Source organism: Pagrus major, chromosome 15, assembly GCF_040436345.1.
Source record: "Pagrus major chromosome 15, Pma_NU_1.0".
NCBI lineage: Eukaryota > Metazoa > Chordata > Actinopteri > Spariformes > Sparidae > Pagrus > Pagrus major.
This window is the reverse complement of record NC_133229.1, coordinates 8,748,138-8,767,863: the sequence shown is the minus strand read 5'-3', so window position 1 is coordinate 8,767,863 and position 19,726 is coordinate 8,748,138. Positions and strand designations below refer to the sequence as shown.

General features: G+C 40.2%; 4 protein-coding genes across 4 annotated transcripts; 3 read left to right on the top strand and 1 right to left on the bottom strand.

Moving 5' to 3' along the window:
• Positions 1 to 1,627: 1,627 nt before the first annotated feature.
• Positions 1,628 to 9,602, bottom strand: LOC141009282 (sphingomyelin synthase-related protein 1-like). The gene is made up of 7 exons (XM_073481808.1): positions 9,579 to 9,602; positions 9,090 to 9,269; positions 5,044 to 5,661; positions 4,839 to 4,934; positions 4,559 to 4,676; positions 4,018 to 4,168; positions 1,628 to 3,368 (listed from the first exon to the last, which is right to left on the bottom strand). The coding sequence occupies exons 3-7, from the start codon at positions 5,655 to 5,657 to the stop codon at positions 3,064 to 3,066; spliced, it is 1,284 nt and encodes a 427-aa protein (XP_073337909.1). The 5' UTR covers positions 5,658 to 5,661; positions 9,090 to 9,269; positions 9,579 to 9,602; the 3' UTR covers positions 1,628 to 3,063.
• On the top strand, positions 9,256 to 11,534 carry LOC141009283 (dual specificity protein phosphatase 13A-like). Its single transcript, XM_073481809.1, has 3 exons — positions 9,256 to 10,329; positions 11,030 to 11,244; positions 11,326 to 11,534. The coding sequence occupies exons 1-3, from the start codon at positions 10,100 to 10,102 to the stop codon at positions 11,532 to 11,534; spliced, it is 654 nt and encodes a 217-aa protein (XP_073337910.1). The 5' UTR covers positions 9,256 to 10,099.
• Positions 11,535 to 11,557: 23 nt separating this feature from the next.
• On the top strand, positions 11,558 to 13,103 carry LOC141009284 (dual specificity protein phosphatase 13A). The gene is made up of 3 exons (XM_073481810.1): positions 11,558 to 12,080; positions 12,241 to 12,458; positions 12,550 to 13,103. Exons 1-3 carry the CDS (start codon positions 11,956 to 11,958, stop codon positions 12,759 to 12,761), a joined length of 555 nt encoding a protein of 184 aa, XP_073337911.1. The 5' UTR covers positions 11,558 to 11,955; the 3' UTR covers positions 12,762 to 13,103.
• Positions 13,104 to 16,598: 3,495 nt separating this feature from the next.
• Positions 16,599 to 18,209, top strand: LOC141009707 (uncharacterized). The gene is made up of 6 exons (XM_073482397.1): positions 16,599 to 16,723; positions 16,816 to 17,051; positions 17,129 to 17,348; positions 17,427 to 17,549; positions 17,627 to 17,844; positions 17,983 to 18,209. Exons 1-6 carry the CDS (start codon positions 16,599 to 16,601, stop codon positions 18,207 to 18,209), a joined length of 1,149 nt encoding a protein of 382 aa, XP_073338498.1.
• Positions 18,210 to 19,726: the final 1,517 nt, after the last annotated feature.

The window sequence follows — 19,726 nt, the reverse complement described above, 5'->3', positions numbered from 1 at the left end:
TCCTTATCCACACACCCTGTGAATAAATAAAACCACAAAAGCTGTTGACCCTTTTTCATCAAGCACTGCTAAATTTGGGGCAGTTACTAACTGTGAGTGTGTCAATGTATGCATAAAGGTGTGGTTTTGAGATTTTGAGTCAGCTGGCAGGTGGACAGATCACACACACCGGCTGGGTGCGAATATAATAAATAATTAAATGCTAATTTGTACAACTTGTGACAAGCATAGCAGAGAAAGGTTTCCAGTCCACCATCTGCTGCTATGCTGCTTTTATAATCATGTTGACTCACCTGTGGGAGGGTTTTTCAAATCTTTGATCACTAACTGCTCAAAGAAGCAGTCAGAGTGACACAGGACTACCAGTCCCAACAGGCAAACAAACACATGGAGAGAAGCCTGAAAGAGTAAAAACAGTCATCTGTAAACCACCAACTTCACCCAAAATATAATTTTAAAGGATAAATTCACCCAAAAATGAAAGTTTAGTCTATCTACTCAGTCCCATGCCGATGTAAAGTCAGGTGAAGTTTTGTAGTCCACAAAACATTTCTGGAGCTTCAGAGCAAAAAAGCGTTCCAGCATACTCCGAAACAACTGAAGTAGATGGGGGGTAAACCAAACATGAAAAACATAAAATAGCTCCATACAGCTCGTCCAGCGTTAAGCCAAGTCTCTAGAAGCCCAGAGATCCCTAATTCTGGGAGCTATCAGCTATCAATCAAATTAGGGATCTCAGGGTTTCCGGAGACTTGGCTTACACTAGACAACCTGTTTGGAGCCATTTTTTAGGTTTTTTTTTCCAGTTGTTTTTGTAAATTTTTAAACAAGTCTCCATCTACTTCAGTTGTTTGGGAGCGAAACTGTAAAAACTGCAAAACCCCAGAACTATTTTGTGGACTTTCACCTGACTGTCATTAGCATGAGGGTGAGTAGAATGTGATTTTTGGGTGAACCTGTCCTTTAAGATCTCCTCTACATTGAAAGGAATCAAGTAGATTTATTCATGCCTTTGTTGTCTCATAATGATCACAGAAACAACAGCCAATCCTAAAAACTTTTAGTGTCAGCAGGTTTTAGCATTGTAACTCTGCATATATGCCATTATACAAAGTAGGATTCGGTATTATACAAAAGAACATTTTGACACAACTTTTAACCTGCAACATGCTACATTTGAGTTTTATTTATATAATCTGCAAAACATAGAATAAGTACTCACACTTTAAGTCTAAGCTACTCATATCTAAACTTATATAGCATTTATTATATAAAAATAAGTTCAACTACAATTTAAGACCTAAGTTGACAAGAATAAGACTTTGTTCCTAAATTTTACACATCCAAAACTTTCCTAATTGTAAGGTGTAAAATACATACCATATTCAGATGCGACCTGGTCAACAAGATGCTGATGTGTGAGAGCACTCTCCAACGAGGACTTTATAGTAAGGTGTGCACCCCCCGCAAACCTTGACTAATATTTGAAGAGTGATGTGGCTTTTATCAGATATTGTTTTAAGGTGGGGAAGAGCAGCTGGGATTTAGGTTAAATTGATATCAAATATTACAGACACGCCTTGCATTACAGTTTGTTCTTAGTTCTAACTCACGAGAAAGCTGGCCATTCATATTAATAATCCACTTTATTCAACAAATGCAAAAAGGAACACATTAGTGAAAAAGCAGCTGAGGAAACAGTCGGTCTGAAGTATAAAAACTGTTTTCTGTAAACGTTTACTGCTGAGAAAAGGCAGAGATAGATTACTTGCATTGCAAATAAAGCAACAAATTGTAAACAATTATTAAAAAGATCATGTTTGGATCAACAATTACATGGTAAACAATGTTGAAACTTTGTTATCCAGCTGTTTGTCAACAGCTGTAATAAGCAAGAGTCAGTATTTGTACTGTGCAACAGAGGCTTTAAAATCAAACCCATATAATAATTAAATCAGTAAAAATAAAAAAAGCATAACACAGTATCAAATTACGATAAAGAAAAATTGAAAACAAAATTGAACATTACAATAAATGTTCAAATATTTGGTTGAGTTTAACTTTGAATGTAGGAAGCTTTACAATCCCAGTGGTGACACTACCAAGTACAACAAAGCTGCAGACTCTTAATCAAGTGTAAATGAGAAGGAAATTAAAAAAAAAACAAAAAAAGTGACTGAAACTGAGCTCTTTCAGTAGAGAACAGGAAGTGTTTCCCAGTTACACATCAAAAGAAACGGTTGCTCTTTTGGTAGTAGTTACCAAACAGATGTCAGAGCTCTGCAGCAGATCAGCATGTGAACCATCAACAAAACGACTCTCAGAAAGTGACTGACAACTACATTAAATGCTGTCAATCTAAACCATTAGTGAACCGTAAACATCCCTAAAAAGGAACTAGAATGGAAAAAGTGATCATTTAAAAGGCAAATACATCAGCCCCATTTTAAAAAACATTTCTTTGGCACCATGAAACAAAATTTTAAATATTTGTTCAACAAAATAAACTTATTTCATTTCTTCTAAGAGTTAGATGAGAAGATCGATGCTACCCTCATGTCTGCATACCAAATATGATGCGATTGCCAGCAGCTGGTTAGCTTAGCTTAACAAAAACACTGAAAACAAGTGGAAATTGCTAGCCTGGATCTGTTTGTACCTCTCAAGCTCACTAATCTGTACAAATTACATTTTTACAAAAACCGAAGTGGTTAGCCACTGGTTAGTGCCAGCTGTTTCCCCCTTTTTCTGGTCTTAATGCTAAGCTAAGATAACCAGCTGCTGGCTTTAGCGTCATATTTAATTGACAGAAAAGAGAATGATATCAATCTTCTAATTTGCTTATCCATAGTTCCCAAAAATGTCAAACTATTCTTTAAAACTTAAGATGAGGTGACAAAATAAAGACAATCCAATCATACAAATAAGGGGAAAATCTCCCATGTAATAAACTTACAAGCACCCAAAGATGAGAAACAGCATTTCAAATAAAAAGTTCGTCCATCAGGCTTTAATATTTCAGTCTGTGCACGACGCAGCTGCTGATCTTTGAAAGAGAATCCTCTATCCAATCAGAGTTTTCATGAAGGCAGGTTTGTTGAAGGGCCAGTGGTACTGGTTGGGGACAGGTCCGTTCACATTGCACTCAAAGAAGGAGAACATGGGGAACCATATGCGTGCCCTCCGGCTGTGCTGGTAGGCACGGGTGTTGGCTAAAGTGTGGTAGTAGAGGAAGAGGCGGGTGGTGATGTAAAAGGCGATGAACACATCGATGGAGTAGTGCTCGTGAGCCGCCAGAATGAAGAAAATCCCAAACAGGTTTAACACCCAGGAGATGGTGTGGATTAGATTCCAGGTTCGTGGAGTGTCTGCAATTGAAAGGAATAATTAAAGGATCTGGTGATATTTGATGTTGTTCATATTGTCAACAACTTAACTAAATAACTTCTATTTATTTCAGTTTGAGTAGTGTTTGCTAAAAATGACAGTGCCCAGTGTTTCCAAAGTCTGATACAGGTTAATCCTCTGTGCTATAGTGCTCCATTGTCTTCCATAAACCACTAAAAACACATCAGTGAGCTGCACTGTGTTGCACTGGGTGACATTTTCCATCATCACGATGAACATGAGCGTTGTGTATTTATAGTCAAATCTAATTACACAGTACTGCGGCAGTAATGAATCCTCAGAACACCAAAAATGTATTAATCCGCAGCTGAAAATAGTCCCAAACAAATGCAATATTCATTCCCATTTGCTAAAAACTACAGTGCCCTGCTGTTTAAGGAAATTACTGAGCATTTTTTGAAGTTTAAACAAAACATTTGTTACCTCTTTTTAAAAATGGAACCGGTGGGATTAAGACTGAGAGCTGGTATTGACAGATGGACTGTCACATTTTTGATTTTGATCTTTTCATGGTATTTGATCACAATGTGAAAGATACAAAATAATATCACACATACTCTAAATCCATACATTCTTTAGTTGAAGGCAAACAAAAGTATTAATACTCACATTCAGTCACAAAAAAGTTGAGCATTGTGATGACCACAGTGTGTCCACTGAACATGTAGTCTCCACATGTTTGGACGCCTGTCAGAGTCATCCCAAATCCACTCCAGATCGCTAACGCCCTCTGTATCTTTCCAAAAGTATCACTGTAGGTCTGGGGAACAAAAGACACCAGTTGTCAGTCGTATTATGAATCACAATGGCAGCTGCTCATTAAACACCTCTGCCAAGGAGGTTATGTTAACTACTAAACAGATTTCATGGAAACTTGGATGAAGATTGGGTGTTTTTTTTCCACATTTTAAGTAATTTCTCATAGTGCATTGATCTTGATGAAAACAATGAGGTGTATTTAGGTGGCTGATATCTATGAGTGAGTACAAAAGGGGACTGTTGGGCGTGCCATTGTAGTTATCACTGTGGAAATACTGGGTCAAGAATAAACTGAAACACTGCCAATAGCAACAAGAATTAGTGGCCACACCAGACCTAAAAACGTCAAAACCATATCTAATCTGCTTATTATATCATGTGTGCTTCCCACCTTACTGGCACACTTCAGGTGCTGGCCAGGCACAGAGAGCGAGGTGACGAACATGGTGCAACACCGAAGTAGAAACACAGTTCCCATTAAAGAACACAGCCGCCTGAAGAGAATGGACCTGAAACAGACAAACAGCACTTCATGACCTACATGCACTTAGATACAAATATATTAACTGTATATTTGCATGACAAACATGACGACTCTTAGCAGTGATGTGCTCTATTTGCACATTTTATTATAACACAGTTTATAAGTGATAGCTGTAACTGTGAACTACCTGTGTTTGTGAAGGAGCAGGATCAACAGAAACATGTAACACAGGATGACACCACAGGCTTCAGCCATGGCAAAAGCCCAAGGGATTCTGGGAACACTGTCAGAGTACAAAAACACGTGTATCAGTGTGTTGATTAGATATGAGCGAAAGGAGAATGTGTACATGAACTCTGGAGTTAGGGTGGTTGCTCAACATGCACTTATACCTGTCCAAAAATATGTCAGGCAGTGGTGGGTACGTCCTCATGTCTGGGACTCGCTCGTGTACGATGACCATGACAAAAGAAGTGAATCCAAAAACAAAAAAGACATAAAAGGAGCTGATGACTGTCTTCCACACCTCTGGGTCCAATCGACCAGCCAGGTGCTGCCTACACCTCCCATTAGAGTGTGTATGACACAGCGTCCCACCTGAACTGTATCCAGATCTATCACCGTTCCTCAACCGCAGCTCAGTCCCGTTACAAGTGCGCTCTCCTCCGTTATACCTCCTCTCAGCTCCATCACAGCTCCACTCAGCACCCAGCAAGAGCCCAGCATGGAGACTGTTTGTAGGCCGGAGACCCAGCTCCTCCAGCTGGGCCTGGTTCTGTCTCTGGAGCCGGCGGAGGGAAATTGTCAGCCTCTTGATGTCTCCCAGCACAGTGAGGCCCAGCGGAGGCCCACGCAGGTCGGCCTCAGTCAGAGCCAGCAGGCTGAGGCCGTCCAGGCGGTGCTGGGTGCACAATAACTCCACATACTCCCCGAAACCTTCTTCTTGCAGCCACTGGGCTACCTGCTTACAGCTCCAGGAACTCACACTGTCCTCTGACAGCGCCATGTCCCTGTAGAAACAGACATACATAGTGTTAAGACAAGGAGGGCTTGATTATAACCTTCCCACGATTGAGTACCACTTCTCACTCCAGTGTGTGTTTCCCTCTTGATTATCTCACTGTCTTTGTCCCTCTCAGTCCTATTGTTTGAATGCAAAACCTACTGACCCAGCAACAGTACCACTCAATTTGGATGCTGTTGATTGCATCCACTTTCCCTACTGCTTAAATGAGCCAGAGCTATGACTAACAATTACTTTGATTATCAGTTAATCTGCCGAATTTTCTCTGATGAATCATTATGTTGTTTGGGCGATAAAGTGTCAGAAAATAGGCATTTTTTGTAGTTAGACTGACATAAAACTGAGAAAAACCTGAAAATCCATTGAACATTGAAGGAACAAGAAAAAACACATTTTTGACATTTAAGCTTGAAAAAAGGGCTGAAATGATTAATCAGCAAGTGCCACATCAAGTGTCAGCTCTAAAATAAGATGCACTCATTGTTCTGCCAGTAGTTTTCATACTTAGAGAAACCTGTACGTGTTGGACTGAGGACACCACAGCAAATCTACAAACTAAGGATTTGAGGTATTCTTCAACAGTCTGCAACTAATTATTAATGTCATTATTGATTTATATTTGAGTTGTTTCTAAACAAATTGACTAATAATCATTTACTCTGAAAACTGACAATGAAAAAAATCAAACTGGCTATCACAATTTTCCAGAAACAAAAGTGATGTCTTCATCCATCGGTCCTAAAACAGCAGGGACGCAGAACATCAGTCACAGTTGGGGGCGCTGAAGGGTCAGTCCGTATAATTCGGTTGTTAGAAATGGTGCATGCGATTCATCCTTTGCGCTACAGCAGATGGCAAACTTGAACACCAATATACTCAAAAGAGCCACATCAACTGCAGTAAACAGAGAGGAGATGAAGAGGGAGAGGCATTACCCAGACAAATTCATAATTATCTGGGCCTTCTTGTAAACTTCTTGTTATACATTCCTTCTTTCTTTGTGTTGATCCGGCGATGTATGTGTTTATTTGCATACAGGACAGGGAAGTGAGACTGATCACAAGGGGTCACTCGAGAACTCACTGTTGTTTTATATTGCCCCATTTTGGGGGTTGCTGCTGCCCCCTCAGCACAAATAGTTCCCACATCCATGTAAAACAACGATAACACAAATAATCAATTAGTCAATCGGCAACTAATTTGATAATCAATTGATCATTTAATACTTTTTCAAGCTAAGTCTCTTGCTCTAGCTCCTCAAATGTGAGATTTTTCCAACTTTCTTTTTTATTCCATGACAGACTAAATATCTTGGGGTTTGGGGCTGTTAGTTGGACAAAATAGGCAATGTAACTTAACACATTACATAAGAATATGGAAAATTGTGACATTTTTTAATGTACTCTTTTTCATTTTAAAGTCTAAATGATTGATCGATATTGTAAATAATAGTTAAAGTCTTAAATTATACAAAACAGAATAAAGCAGCAAAATCCTTTCATTTTAGGAGCTTAACCCCCCCTTTAACCCACTTTAACTTAATAAAGGACTAAAATGATGAATGAATTATCAAAAGTGACAGGCTCATTGTTTCAGCACTTAAATATAATACAGTAACTCGTACATACAGTGAAGGTCGGCTTGTGGCAGAAATGTTACACTGTCTAATCAGGATGCAGGTCAGTGTGGAGGTAATCTGCAGCTTGTTTGTGCTCTTATTTGACGTGACCCAGCACTACACACTGCAGGCTACTTAGTGCCATTACATCATCTGTGTTCAGACCTGTGACTGTGCAGCAGAGCAGTGGCTTACAGTGTAAGTATACCTTGACACCATGCACTGACCCACATGAAGAAAGCTTATGTTTACTGTTTCAAATCGTGCGTTTAACCTCACAGAGCGTGACCATCCTCTCTGTTTCAGGTGTCATTTCATAATAAAAACAGTGAGTCATTAACCAACGTCCAGCGTTTGCATAAAACCAGCAGAGTGAGGAAGTTCCTCTTCCACAGACGGACTGATGAAACACTGATTCTTTGCTCTGTGCTGTTCTCGTTTTTTATCCTTTGACCCTGTGATAAGCTAACCACAGTGCTGCTCGCCATGTGCTCCCTCCTGCTCCAAAGGTCTGTGAGGATCAACCAACGCTTTACTACGATTATCTGCTGCATGTGAGCGATACAGACTAAAATCATCCAAGTAAGCATCTTTCAGTTATCAGCAATACTGGAGACAACACTAAGGTCCTCAGGAGGTATGACACTTGAAAAATTAAAGAGGAAATTAAAATCATACACAGCTGGTTAGTAGTTAAAAGTCTCAGGTCTGTAAAACCCATCTCAATTTCCAAAAGCCCAAGGTGATGTCTTTAAACCCCAAATCAACAGTCCAAATCCCCAAAATATTAATTTAATTTCCCTCACTTTAGCTGAAACAATAAGTTGATTAATTGGTTAGAAGTTAGACAAACATTCAACAAAAAGACTATTTTGATCATTGATTAATCCCTTTTTATTGTCTTTGCTGTCTTATATTATTATAACCTGAAAATCTTTCAAGACCTCTGAAGACGTCACCTTGAAAGAGAAAATTGTGACATTTTACACATTTTTCTGACATTAGTAGTACAAATGTTAGTCGATTAATAATAAAGGAAATAATCTTAATTAATCGATAATAAAAGTAATTGTTGGTTGAAGCCCAGATCCTTACTGGAACCATCAAATGTTTGGCACTGTTGCTAAAAGTAAGCAATTTCTGTTTATCTACTAATCAATAACCACTGAAGCCAAACTGTCACATCTCTCCACATGAAACACGTCTGTGTGTGTGTTAGCGTGAGTGAAAAAATTAATTTCCCAGAGGGTACAAATAAAGATATTAAGACCAAAAATATCAGCTGAAATTTTAATTTAATATCATTGTACAGTGTAAATTCTAGGTCTATTCTTGAAGGTTGCATTAAAGTTTTAACTTTAAAGTGTGGTTCTTATGTATCACATAACAATAATGGAAATAATCATTAGTTTCAGCCCTAAATCATATAAAACAGAGCAGCTAATCCTTGAATCTTTGGAGCTGAAGTGCTTTAATGGTTATTAAATGGTAGCGCTGTCATTCCCACAGTACTTTTTTAAGGAGTATCACCCTTTGACTAACAGTCACAACTAATATGATACACAGTATTGATGCCAACATACTCTTTGATAAGCAGCAGGAAATTAGCTTCATCAGTGAGCTTAGGTTGGTAAAAGCTCCTCATGATCACCACATCAACTAAAGTTGAATGTATACCATCAATAATGCACATCACATGGAGGCTGGCTGCCAGTGAGACATCCATACAGAACAATAACAGCTAATCAGCTGATTGGTATTAAATATTTACATGTTTGAAGCCTAAAGTAACTCACCTGAGTGGCTGCTGCTCCGGTCCCCTCGCAGAGAAATCAGTTATTTTTAACTAGCTTCTAGATTTAACTGGCAACATCCTGCAGCTTCTCTGCCTGAGGCTTTACTTGGGGATTCATAAGTGCCATGTCAGCTTGTTTGGCTGGCTTACAGTGAGTCACATAGTGAGCAGTCGCACACAGCTGTGAGAGAGAAAGCCCTTCAGTGTGTGTGTGTGTGACAGAGAGAGACACAATTTGACAAAGGGTTCATAGTCTGTCCACTAAACAGGGTCACAATGCAGCTACATTTCAGCCTGAGATCAACTCTGGGACATTAAATCTGTTTACATGATAGTGTGGAAAAGTTTACACATCATTCTCTTCACATAAACAAAAAAGTAGACGGGTACGTGTTTTAAAGGAGAAGCAAACAAAGTCACAGAAAGTACATTTAGCTGTTTTTAAACTCACTTTCAAAGAATGTATCACAAAAATAGTAACTTTTCCTACCAGAAATCAAGTGTCACTGAGCTGCCACAGGGTGTGGATGTGCTGTCTGTTTGTGACTCAACTCGCAGGACTTCTTCAAAGCCAACATGCTTCTGACAACTAGGCAACACCAAACAGGAAGAGACAATAATAAACAACACCAGTAAAGAAGAGCCTGTGGTCTTGTGCAGGGCTGCTACTTTAAACACACTGACATCTGCTGGCTACATTTAGGAAACACCACGATCTGATTACAGGTTAGGTTTCTCTAGATCACCCCCAAAAAAGGTGGATTTTCTTTTTTGGTATGGACTATTTGATTTGAAAATTGAGGGGAAAAGCATAAGCTATGGTTTTCAGCCAGGTTATGTAATTGTAGACATGGAGTGGAAAGTTTGGCTGAAAGTCTTTGCCAAACTGCACCACCTGTTTTTGACTGTCAGAGTTTCAGTGATGCAGCAACCACGGCGAAGGCAACAGACAGCAGTGTGATTTAGATTTAAGGAAAGAACAGAGCTGTTTGCACCCTTGAAAACTTAGAGATGACAGACAGGAAATCAGTCTCTGGTGCTGAATCTGAGGCGAGATGTGACTCTGAGCAGAAAAATGTCAGCGACACAGACCCAGAAGAGGGGGGAAAGTGTGCGACGGAGGATTCAAACAGGATGTGGAGGATCCCGTCTCTCCAGGAGCTGGAAGAGGTTTTACATTCAGCTCCACGCTCCTGTCGTCATGGAGATGAGGTGTGGCCGAACCTGTATCTAGGAGACATGTGAGTATCATGTGTGTTTGAGTTTTTTATGCATTAAAGGATAAGTTCAACTACACATGGGAGTTCTGTCAGTATCTTCTCACCCTCATGTTGAAGGAAAATTGGGTGAAGTTTGGTAATTCACAAAACATTTCTGGAGCTTCACAGCAAAAATGTGATGCAGCGTTTTCTTAAACATATGAAGGAGATGGGGACTTGTTTTAAAACATAAAAAAGAGAAAATCAAAAAAACAAACATTGAATGGCTCCATACGGCTCATCCGGTGCAATCCAAGTCTTCAGAAGCCCTGAGATCCTGAATTCATTAGAAAAGATGTTATTTACACTGAAATCATCACTGTAGCTGCTATGCTAAGAGTGTTAGCTCGCACCCTGTCTGAAGTTGCTGAACAAACTCCTGTACCACGGGTTGAGCTTGTAAAAAATGTCTTTTCAAATCAATTAGGGATCTTGGGGCTACAGGAGACTTAGATTACATCGAACAAGCTCTTTGGAGCCATTTTATGTTCTTTTTTGGTTGTTTTTTAAGCGTTTTAAAACAAGTCCCCATCTCCTTTAGTTGTTTAGGAGACAACTGCAGCGCTGTTTTGCTGTGAAGCTCTTAAAAAATGTTTTGTGGAATACAAAATTTCCCTCGACTTTCCATCGGCTTGGTGGTGAGAAGATAACGAACTTATCCTTTAATCAAATTTCGTGTCAGGTTTATGTCTCATGACAAGCTCGGGCTCTGGCAGCTGGGCGTCACTCACGTCCTGAACGCAGCGCATGGAAAACTGTGCTGTAAGGGCAGCGATGATTTTTATGGAACCACAGTGAAATACTACGGAGTCCCAGCCAACGACCTGCCAACGTTTGACCTTTCACCTTTCTTCTACCCTGCTGCTGAGTTCATTCACCAGGCTCTGACATCAGGAGGTACTTTATATATGCCACGCATGTCGTCAGAGGTGACTCTGAATATTAACACCTTTTATTTTCTTTGTTTATGATTTCCAGGTAAGGTGTTTGTTCACTGTGCTGTGGGTGTGAGTCGCTCAGCTGCACTGGTCCTGGCCTACCTGATGATTCATCACCACCTCAGTCTTCTGTCCTCTGTGCGCTGTGTGCAACAGAAACGCTGGATTTTCCCCAACAGAGGCTTCCTGCGACAGCTTATAGCCTTGGACCAAAAACTGCTGGAGGAAGGGTCGAATGAGGCAAAATGAACAATAGTACATCCATAGAACTGTCCTCCCTTAGTGAGCAGAAGTCCTCATTTACACCATGCAACACTGTCTCCATTTGTACCATTTACTGTATGTATACACTAATCGACTGTGTCCATCCCTCCTCTCCCCTCGTCCTCTCCTGATGTGACCTCAGTGGTGACAGACAGACAGTCCCTTTGGCATCAGTGAACAGAGCAATCAATGCAACAGCAACGTTTTATAACTACATCCAGTCAGAGAGAACTCACTGAACACAGGGAGCTAATTTTGGAGGCAGGCGGCATTCAAACAGACACCTGCTCGTGTCTCTCACTGAGCTGCTGCAGACTGTGGCGGTGAAGGGACAGTGGACGCAGACAGCAGCAGCAGCAGCAGTGTTGGGGTCTGTTGGAGGAGCAGCTCTCTGTGTCTGGGGAGAATGTCAGGGAGCAGCCAGCGACAGGACCTGGTGCTTATTAAAGAGCTTGAGCTCATCTTGGATTCCTGCTCCCTGGAGCTCACACCAGTAGATGAAGTCTGGCCCAACCTGTACATAGGAAATGTGTGAGTGTCTTGTGTGTGGAGAGTCTGTTGCATGAGCACTGCAAGAGAGAAATTGATCCGTTTTGGCAGCCTGTTTAAATGCATGTTAATATTCCATGGTGCTGTTTCATGCATCTCCTTTTTATTTCCTGTAATTGTTTTTGTTTTGTGTGTTTTCCAGGGCCGTAGCACAGAACAGAAAGACATTACATAAGCTTGGAATCACTCATGTCCTGAACGCAGCACACTCCAAGCAGGGCAGCATCGGCGACCAGAGTTTTTACGGGAACACGTGCGTTTACTTTGGCATCCCAGCAGAGGATTCGGACCACTTTGACCTCAGTCAGTACTTCAAACATGCAGCTGACTTCATACATAAAGGCCTGAAGAGCAAAGATGGTACGGTACACGAATGTGACGCCCACTGTCCCATCAAAACATGTACAGTTGTGTTCATTTTCTCTATTTTCTTTTAAATCCTGCTCTACAGGTAAGGTGCTGGTGCATTGCATCATGGGCATAAGTCGATCGGCCACTTTGGTCCTGGTCTACTTGATGCTGCGGCAGCATCTCTGTCTGAGAGATGCTCTGAAGCGTGTTGTCCAAAAACGAGCCATTTACCCCAACCGGAACTTCCTGTCTCTCCTCCTGAAGCTGGATGAACGGCTGACACTCAGACGGAGATTCTGTCCTCTTCTCTGATGTCCCTCTCTCTCTCTTTTCACCTCCTTCATCACATTATTCACCTCAAGACCTCCCTCACTATTCATGTGTGTCACTCCGCTCTGATCAGTATGGAAAATATCTGTGAATAATGATTTGCTATCCGAATGTGTATGGTGTAGTAAGAGGCGTGACGGAGGTTAACCCTGAGGTTGTCTAGTTTTTAACTTCTGGGAACAGCAGTAATGTCCACATGTTTTGAAATGTTGTAAATATCTCAGTCCAGTGTTGTTTTTCTCTGCGGTTTGTTTTTCATATTCAAACTGTATTCAAATGTTTCCTGCCAGTGTCCACAAGCTTTGTAAATACATCTCTTTATGACTCCTTTCATCGAAGATATTTTATTGGACTATTTTGACTGGATGGATAACTCTGCTTAAAGGATAAGTTTACCTAAAAATGCAAATCCAGTCATTATCTACTCACCTCCATGTCGACTGAGAGTCAGGTAAAGTTTCATAGTCTTTAAAACATTTCTGGAGCTTCACAGTAAAACAGCGTTGCAGCACTTTCCTCAACAACTGAAGTAGATGGGGACTTGTTTGAAAATGTTTTTAAAAAAACAACCAAAAAGAACATAAAATGGCTCCATACAGCTTGTCAGGCGTCACCCAAGTGTCCGGATGCCCAGAGATCCCAAATTGATATGAAAAGGCGTTATTTACACCCTCCATGCGTGGTCGAGCTCATGTAGCTACTGTAGATGTGCTAACAGTTTTAGCTTAGCAACTACAGTGAAGATTTCAGCTCAGAAAAGAGTGATATCATTTTCAAATCAATTCTGGAGACTTGGATTATGCCGGACAAGCTATGGAGCCATTTTATGTTTGTTTTTTACTTGCCAGTTGTTGAGAATGCTGCAACTCTGTTTTGCTGTGAAGCTCCAGAAATGTTTTGCGTACTTTCAATTGGCATGGGAGATGAGTAGATAATGACTGAATTTGCATTTTTTGGTAACTTATACATTAATATTATTGTTATTCTTTCAAAATCTCTTCCGAGTTTGTTTATGGTTTCAGCAAAATCATATTGCATTGAAAAAGATATTTCTTATCTGAAAGAAAACACTTTAAACTGTTTTCATTTACCAAGATTTAACTATTCACAAAAACGAGCAATATATTGATATAGTACAGTTTGATAAAGTGAGTAATCTCAGCTTTCTCAAATGCATCATTAAAATACAGTATTATTACATTAGTGATCTTAGTAGCTTATTGCATACATTATTATAAACTGATGATAAAGAAATTCAGATAATATATACTGCATATAAAAGATGATGAAGACAAAATAATTACATTCATTGGGCTTTAAACAAGTTCAGACTCGTAAAAAAGAAATGTGATGTGAAGATTTCTTTCACGCCATGTTGACTGTCACTGTTGTACGCAACAGTCATCTGTAGGAGTAAAAACAGACCATATGTCTGTTTTTCTTCTAACAACATGCTGTGATAACCGACATGTTTGATTTATGAAAGATGATTCACAACAAATGGAGCTGAAGTTAGCACGTCACTGGTGAGTGTTATTCACAACCCGATCATATTCCTTAAAGGAGCAGAGCAGCTGGTGTTACTCAGCTGCTGGGTAGCAACACAGGGACACATACAGCACAGCCATGTGTTATATAACAGTCTGCGCTCATGGAAACTAAGCTAATGTTAAAGTTCACAGGACAATGCCACATTGTTGTTCATAAGAATGGCACTGTATGTAGCCAACATGAATTAAAAAATATATGTTTTTAAAGTGCCTGAAGTGATAAATATATTCTGTAGGGTGATTTGTCACTAATGAGTGTTTGATTACAGAGTTATAAAAGGAAACAGGCCACAGTTATATGTGGGTGAGTGTTTGTAGTGAAATAAGAACAAGCACAGTAGGAGAGGAGTTTGCACCTCCTTAAAGCGAGGTAAGTTTGCATGATTCAGAGTGGAAACAGGTTAGTTTGGGGATTTGTCAGGTTTGTTTGCTCAGTTTGTCGTCACCACTGAAGATGATGATGCAGTAAGTTTCCTTGAAAAGGTCATTGAGAGAAGATTACATTGGAAAGAAAACTTTGTATTCTAGTATACTACTATACTATACTATATAGGTAAATATTGTACTTTTTACTCCTCTTTAACGATGCAATTAAAGTCTAAATCATTCTTAAAAGAAATAGGGGGAAGCATATCGCTTGAGGAACCACTAACTGCTGCTAACTGTAGCTGCTGTTAGCTTATTAGCTCAGATCACCGTGCAGCTAGTGGTTCAGACTGAGAACTGAGAATTAAAAACTTGGTTTTAACATCACTAGCACAGGAGCTTTGGACTGGGATGGGCCGGGGCTATCTGGTTAGCCCAAATTTTGCATATTGCACCTTTAAATATTTGACAGATTCATAGTTATAGTTACTTTACAGTCTTGCATGTAAAAAACACAAAGAGGTTATAAAATATAAATCAACCTACCCACTGCTGAAACAACTAGTTAATTGATAAATCGGGGGATGGACAGAAAAGTCAATGGCAACTCTTTTGATAATTGTTGAGGTCATTTTTCCTGTGAAAACATTTTATGGTTGCAACTTCTCAAATTTGATGATTTGCTGCTTTTGCTTTTACTTAAAGGGCCAGTATGTAGTTTTGGAAAATACATTCAAACTCATAATTCTGATATTTACAATATTAATGACGTAATAATACAAACTCAGACATTTTTATTTTGTCCATAACTGAATAAACAAGCTGTTCTCAGAGGAAAATAAGGTCCCCAGAACACTGTTTGAAGCTAGAAATGTGGCAGGGTCTGCCACATATAAACAAGTAAAACAGTATGAAATTGAGTTGTCCTTTAAGGTCAGTTTATTTACTCAGTCATGAAAACAAGGGCATAAAAAATCAGTCCATGAAGATCTTTCTCTTCTGATTAAAATTGCTTCCCCAAAATTACATAGTGCACCTTTAATCTGATAATTCAAATTTATACTATGTAGAAAAATTATAATTCAAATTTATATATTTTAAATTATTATTTGGGGACAGATGTTTATATTACAAAACATAAATCAGGAGGTAATGTGTGCACACAAGAGCAATGAGAATGACTATGTTAGGGGAAGTAAATGAAATCAACAACAGAAAAAACAATGATGTTTTCTAGAATTAAACAACATTATAGGGTCATTTATTCAATACCTCTGCAAAATCTGGCTGTAAGGGCCTTATGATAGATTCAAATCATGCTTCTCTCTCCTCTTTTGTCTCTCAATCATTTTCACCTCCAGCCCAACGCATCATGGTATGTAACGCTCGGTTAGTGACCATCGTATATTACTTTTGACGATGCATTGCAGGATACTTTGAGTGAACTATATAGGGGATAATCATTTTTACTATACATTTGGACAGCACTTCAAAATGGCAAACTCACCATACAGTCCTCTACATGTATGCAGTGAGTAGTGAGTGATTCGGACACAGCCTCAGTTTATCCACATGGTCCAAAATTTAATGAGCCCAGTTTTCTGAAGACAGCGAGGAAAATTAATCTTTTTTCATAACGTAAATGTAATTTCTAATTAATTAGGTTCAGGAAGTAACCAGGGGATATTAAAATAACAATCATATATTCATCAGGATGAGGATGCCCTGCCTGAAAATCAACATTTCCTAAAGATAATTTTAATTAATTTTTTATAATTTTGAGTTTGTATTGTTGGTTGGATAAAACAAACATTGTGAAAATGTCACTTTGGGCTCTGAGTAATTGCAACAACATTTATGTTTATGTATGTGTGTGTGTGTCTGTGTGTGTGTGTGTGTCAGCATGTCTCTTAGGGATCCACCATATGAACCTCCATCTGTCTCAGAGCTGCAGGAATTCCTGCTGGCCGACAGACGACCTACTGGACACGTCAATCAAGTCTGGCCTAACCTGTACATCGGCAACGAGTAGGTTCACACACACAGTAACACACACTCACACACACATCTGTTTAAACATCCTTCACCCCTACAGACGTGACTGTGTGGTCGTGTTTCAGGGTGGCGGCTCGTGACAAGGGCACTCTCCACAGTCTGGGCATAACCCACATTGTGAATGCTGCTCATGGATCGCACACCCCCGGCCTCTGCTTCTACGTCAATACCGGCCCACGTTTCTACAGAGACATGAAGGTGGATTATTATGGGGTGGAGGCTGATGATGCAATAGATTTCGTTCTTAGTCCTTTCTTTTACCCAACTGCACGATACATCAGAGCTGCACTGGCCATGGGAGGCAAGTCAGTCACACTTACATGTTATATTTTGCTACATATCTGGTGTTGAAGGTGACAGCAAATGTTCCTTTCGCAGGACGAGTGTTCGTCCACTGTCTGATGGGTGTGAGCCGCTCTGCCACTCTGGTGCTGGCCTTCCTGATGATTGTGGAGGGCCTGAGGCTGCAGGAGGCGGTGGCTGCCGTCAGGCCGCACAGAGACATCTGTCCAAACCCAGGCTTCCTGCAGCAGCTCCGAAGCCTCGACAAGGGCCTGGAGAGGGAGAGGAGGCGGCGACGACAGGCCCAAACGACACTGTAAAGACACACACAGACACACACATAGCCATAAACATCAACACACGCACACAGACACACGCATCTTTATCGCTACAGAGGTCACTCAGCCCAGGAAGAGGAAACACCATCTCTGACAGAGCTCAGGCAAATTCTCTGGACAAACAGGAAGCCAGTGGCACCTGTTGACCAAGTCTGGCCCAACCTCTACATCGGAGATGAGTGAGTAGAAAAATCAGCTTGTAATGCTGTTAAAATATATTATAATAAATCAGTTTGCATGTGGTGTGTGTGTGCAGGTCTGTGGCGAGAGATAAAACCACACTCTCGTCTCTGGGTGTGACTCATGTGCTGAATGCTGCAGCAGGTCGACACCGGATCAACACAGGTCAGCAGTTCTACAGTGACCTTAAAGTGGAGTACCAGGGCGTTGAAGCTGCTGACCATCCGGAGTTTGACCTCCGACCTTTCTTTAAATCTGCTGCACAGTTCATAGACAGCGCTCTGAAGAGAAACGGTGAGTTTGCAAAGATTAATGGTAATAAAGAGATTTCAACAAGTGGTATATGACTGCTGAAGAATTATACATATCTCACTCTTCCTCCTTTACTCTGCTCAAGTGTGTTATAAATACACTAATCCATCTCTCTTCCAGGGAAGGTGTTCGTCCACTGTGCCATGGGTGTCAGTCGCTCCGGAGCCCTGGTTCTTGCGTATCTGATGATCTGCCACGACCTGTCGTTAGCAGAGGCCATCATCGCCGTGCGTCTGAACCGAGACATCGGACCCAACTCTGGGTTTCTGGAGCAGCTCAGACAGCTGGAGCTGAGCCACAGTCAGCAGAGGAGACAGGTCAAAGAGGAGGGCCGCACTGACACATGATGACCATGAACACATGACCCGTCACCTTTGTCAGGCACCTGTTTTATTTGAATCCACGTTTTCTTTAAAAACAATGAAATCTGATGGACTGAAAAGTCATCTGTAAGTCGTCTGTTACAAGTAAAGCTCAGCAGATGATCTCTGCCCCAACAACAATCACTATGTAACTACTGAATGCTTTAAGTTTTATGTCTCCAGAAATAACTCTGCTCTGACAAATGTCCCACACCTGTTCACACATTACCAACATTCTCATAATGACAATAACTGCAACATGCCACTCTTGTGAAACTTCTCGTTGTCTTTTCTCACGATTTAGTGTGATTCTCCACCATACAGGCGAAGGGAAAGTAATCACTGTCACATTAGAGGACTCAGATAACATTAGGAATGCTTTGAGAAAGCATGTGTGTGTGTGTGTGTGTGTTTGTGTGTGTGTGACGTTGTCGAGGGCAGGTGTTGTAGCCCAGCTGCCTAAAAATATCATCTTAAACACAGAGCCTGAGAGAGCAGTTACCATTCCAGATCTGTCTTTCCTTCTTAATGCTTAAGGTCTGTCTGTCTCTCTGTCTCTCTCTCTCTCTCTGTCTCACACACAGACACACACACACACAAACACACACACACAGACAGACACACACAGAGACACGCACACAGTCCACACATGTCCCCTGAGGAAAAGTTGAGGTGCTGGTCTGTGATCCTGCTCAGGAATGGATTTAAATATTTAAACACAAGGAAGAGAAAGAGGTGAGTATTTTTTTTTCTACTGTTGAGCTTTATTATAACAATCAACCTTTAGAATAGAGCAAGAAATCAGTATAATCATCCCGGGACAACACAGGACTGTTTGACTCCAAACCACTCAGTCTGAGGAGGATGTGTGTTAAGAGCTCGGTTATAGAAAGGAGCACTAAAGTACAGCCGAGACAACAAAGGTGTAGACTGATCCTCATTAATTTCTTTGCTTTTAAGTTGCCTTAGTTGATCAATTTCACAATCAACTTCTAAAAAAGTTAAATAGATTCTCTAATAAATGTAATACAGGTTTTCAAGAAGCACTTGAAAGGGATTTTTCTGGGAAGGGTTATGTTTTATCAATTGGTTCCCTATTCCACATGTAGTCTATGTTGCAACCTAAGAAAAATAAAACACATATACGTTCTGGAGACAGAATAGATGAGGCATCTACAGGAAATTACATATTAATTTTATTTTTTGTCTAGCATTGAGTATTTTTGTTTATCATTCTGCCATAGTTCATTGTTTATACAGACAGAAAGTATGATGATAGCCGAGCGACAATACGTCACCTACTGTATATAGTCGTTGAATTTAAATGTGTAGTATGTGTGATACCAAATTAACTCTTTTCAAAATAAGTCATTCTAATTTTATTGTAAATTCAAGTAACGTATCTAAGACCAATTTAATTTTAGTTGATATAGGCCTACAGTATTGTTTAATTTAAAGTTATGTATTAATTCCTAAATAAACTAATCTACTTATAATTAATT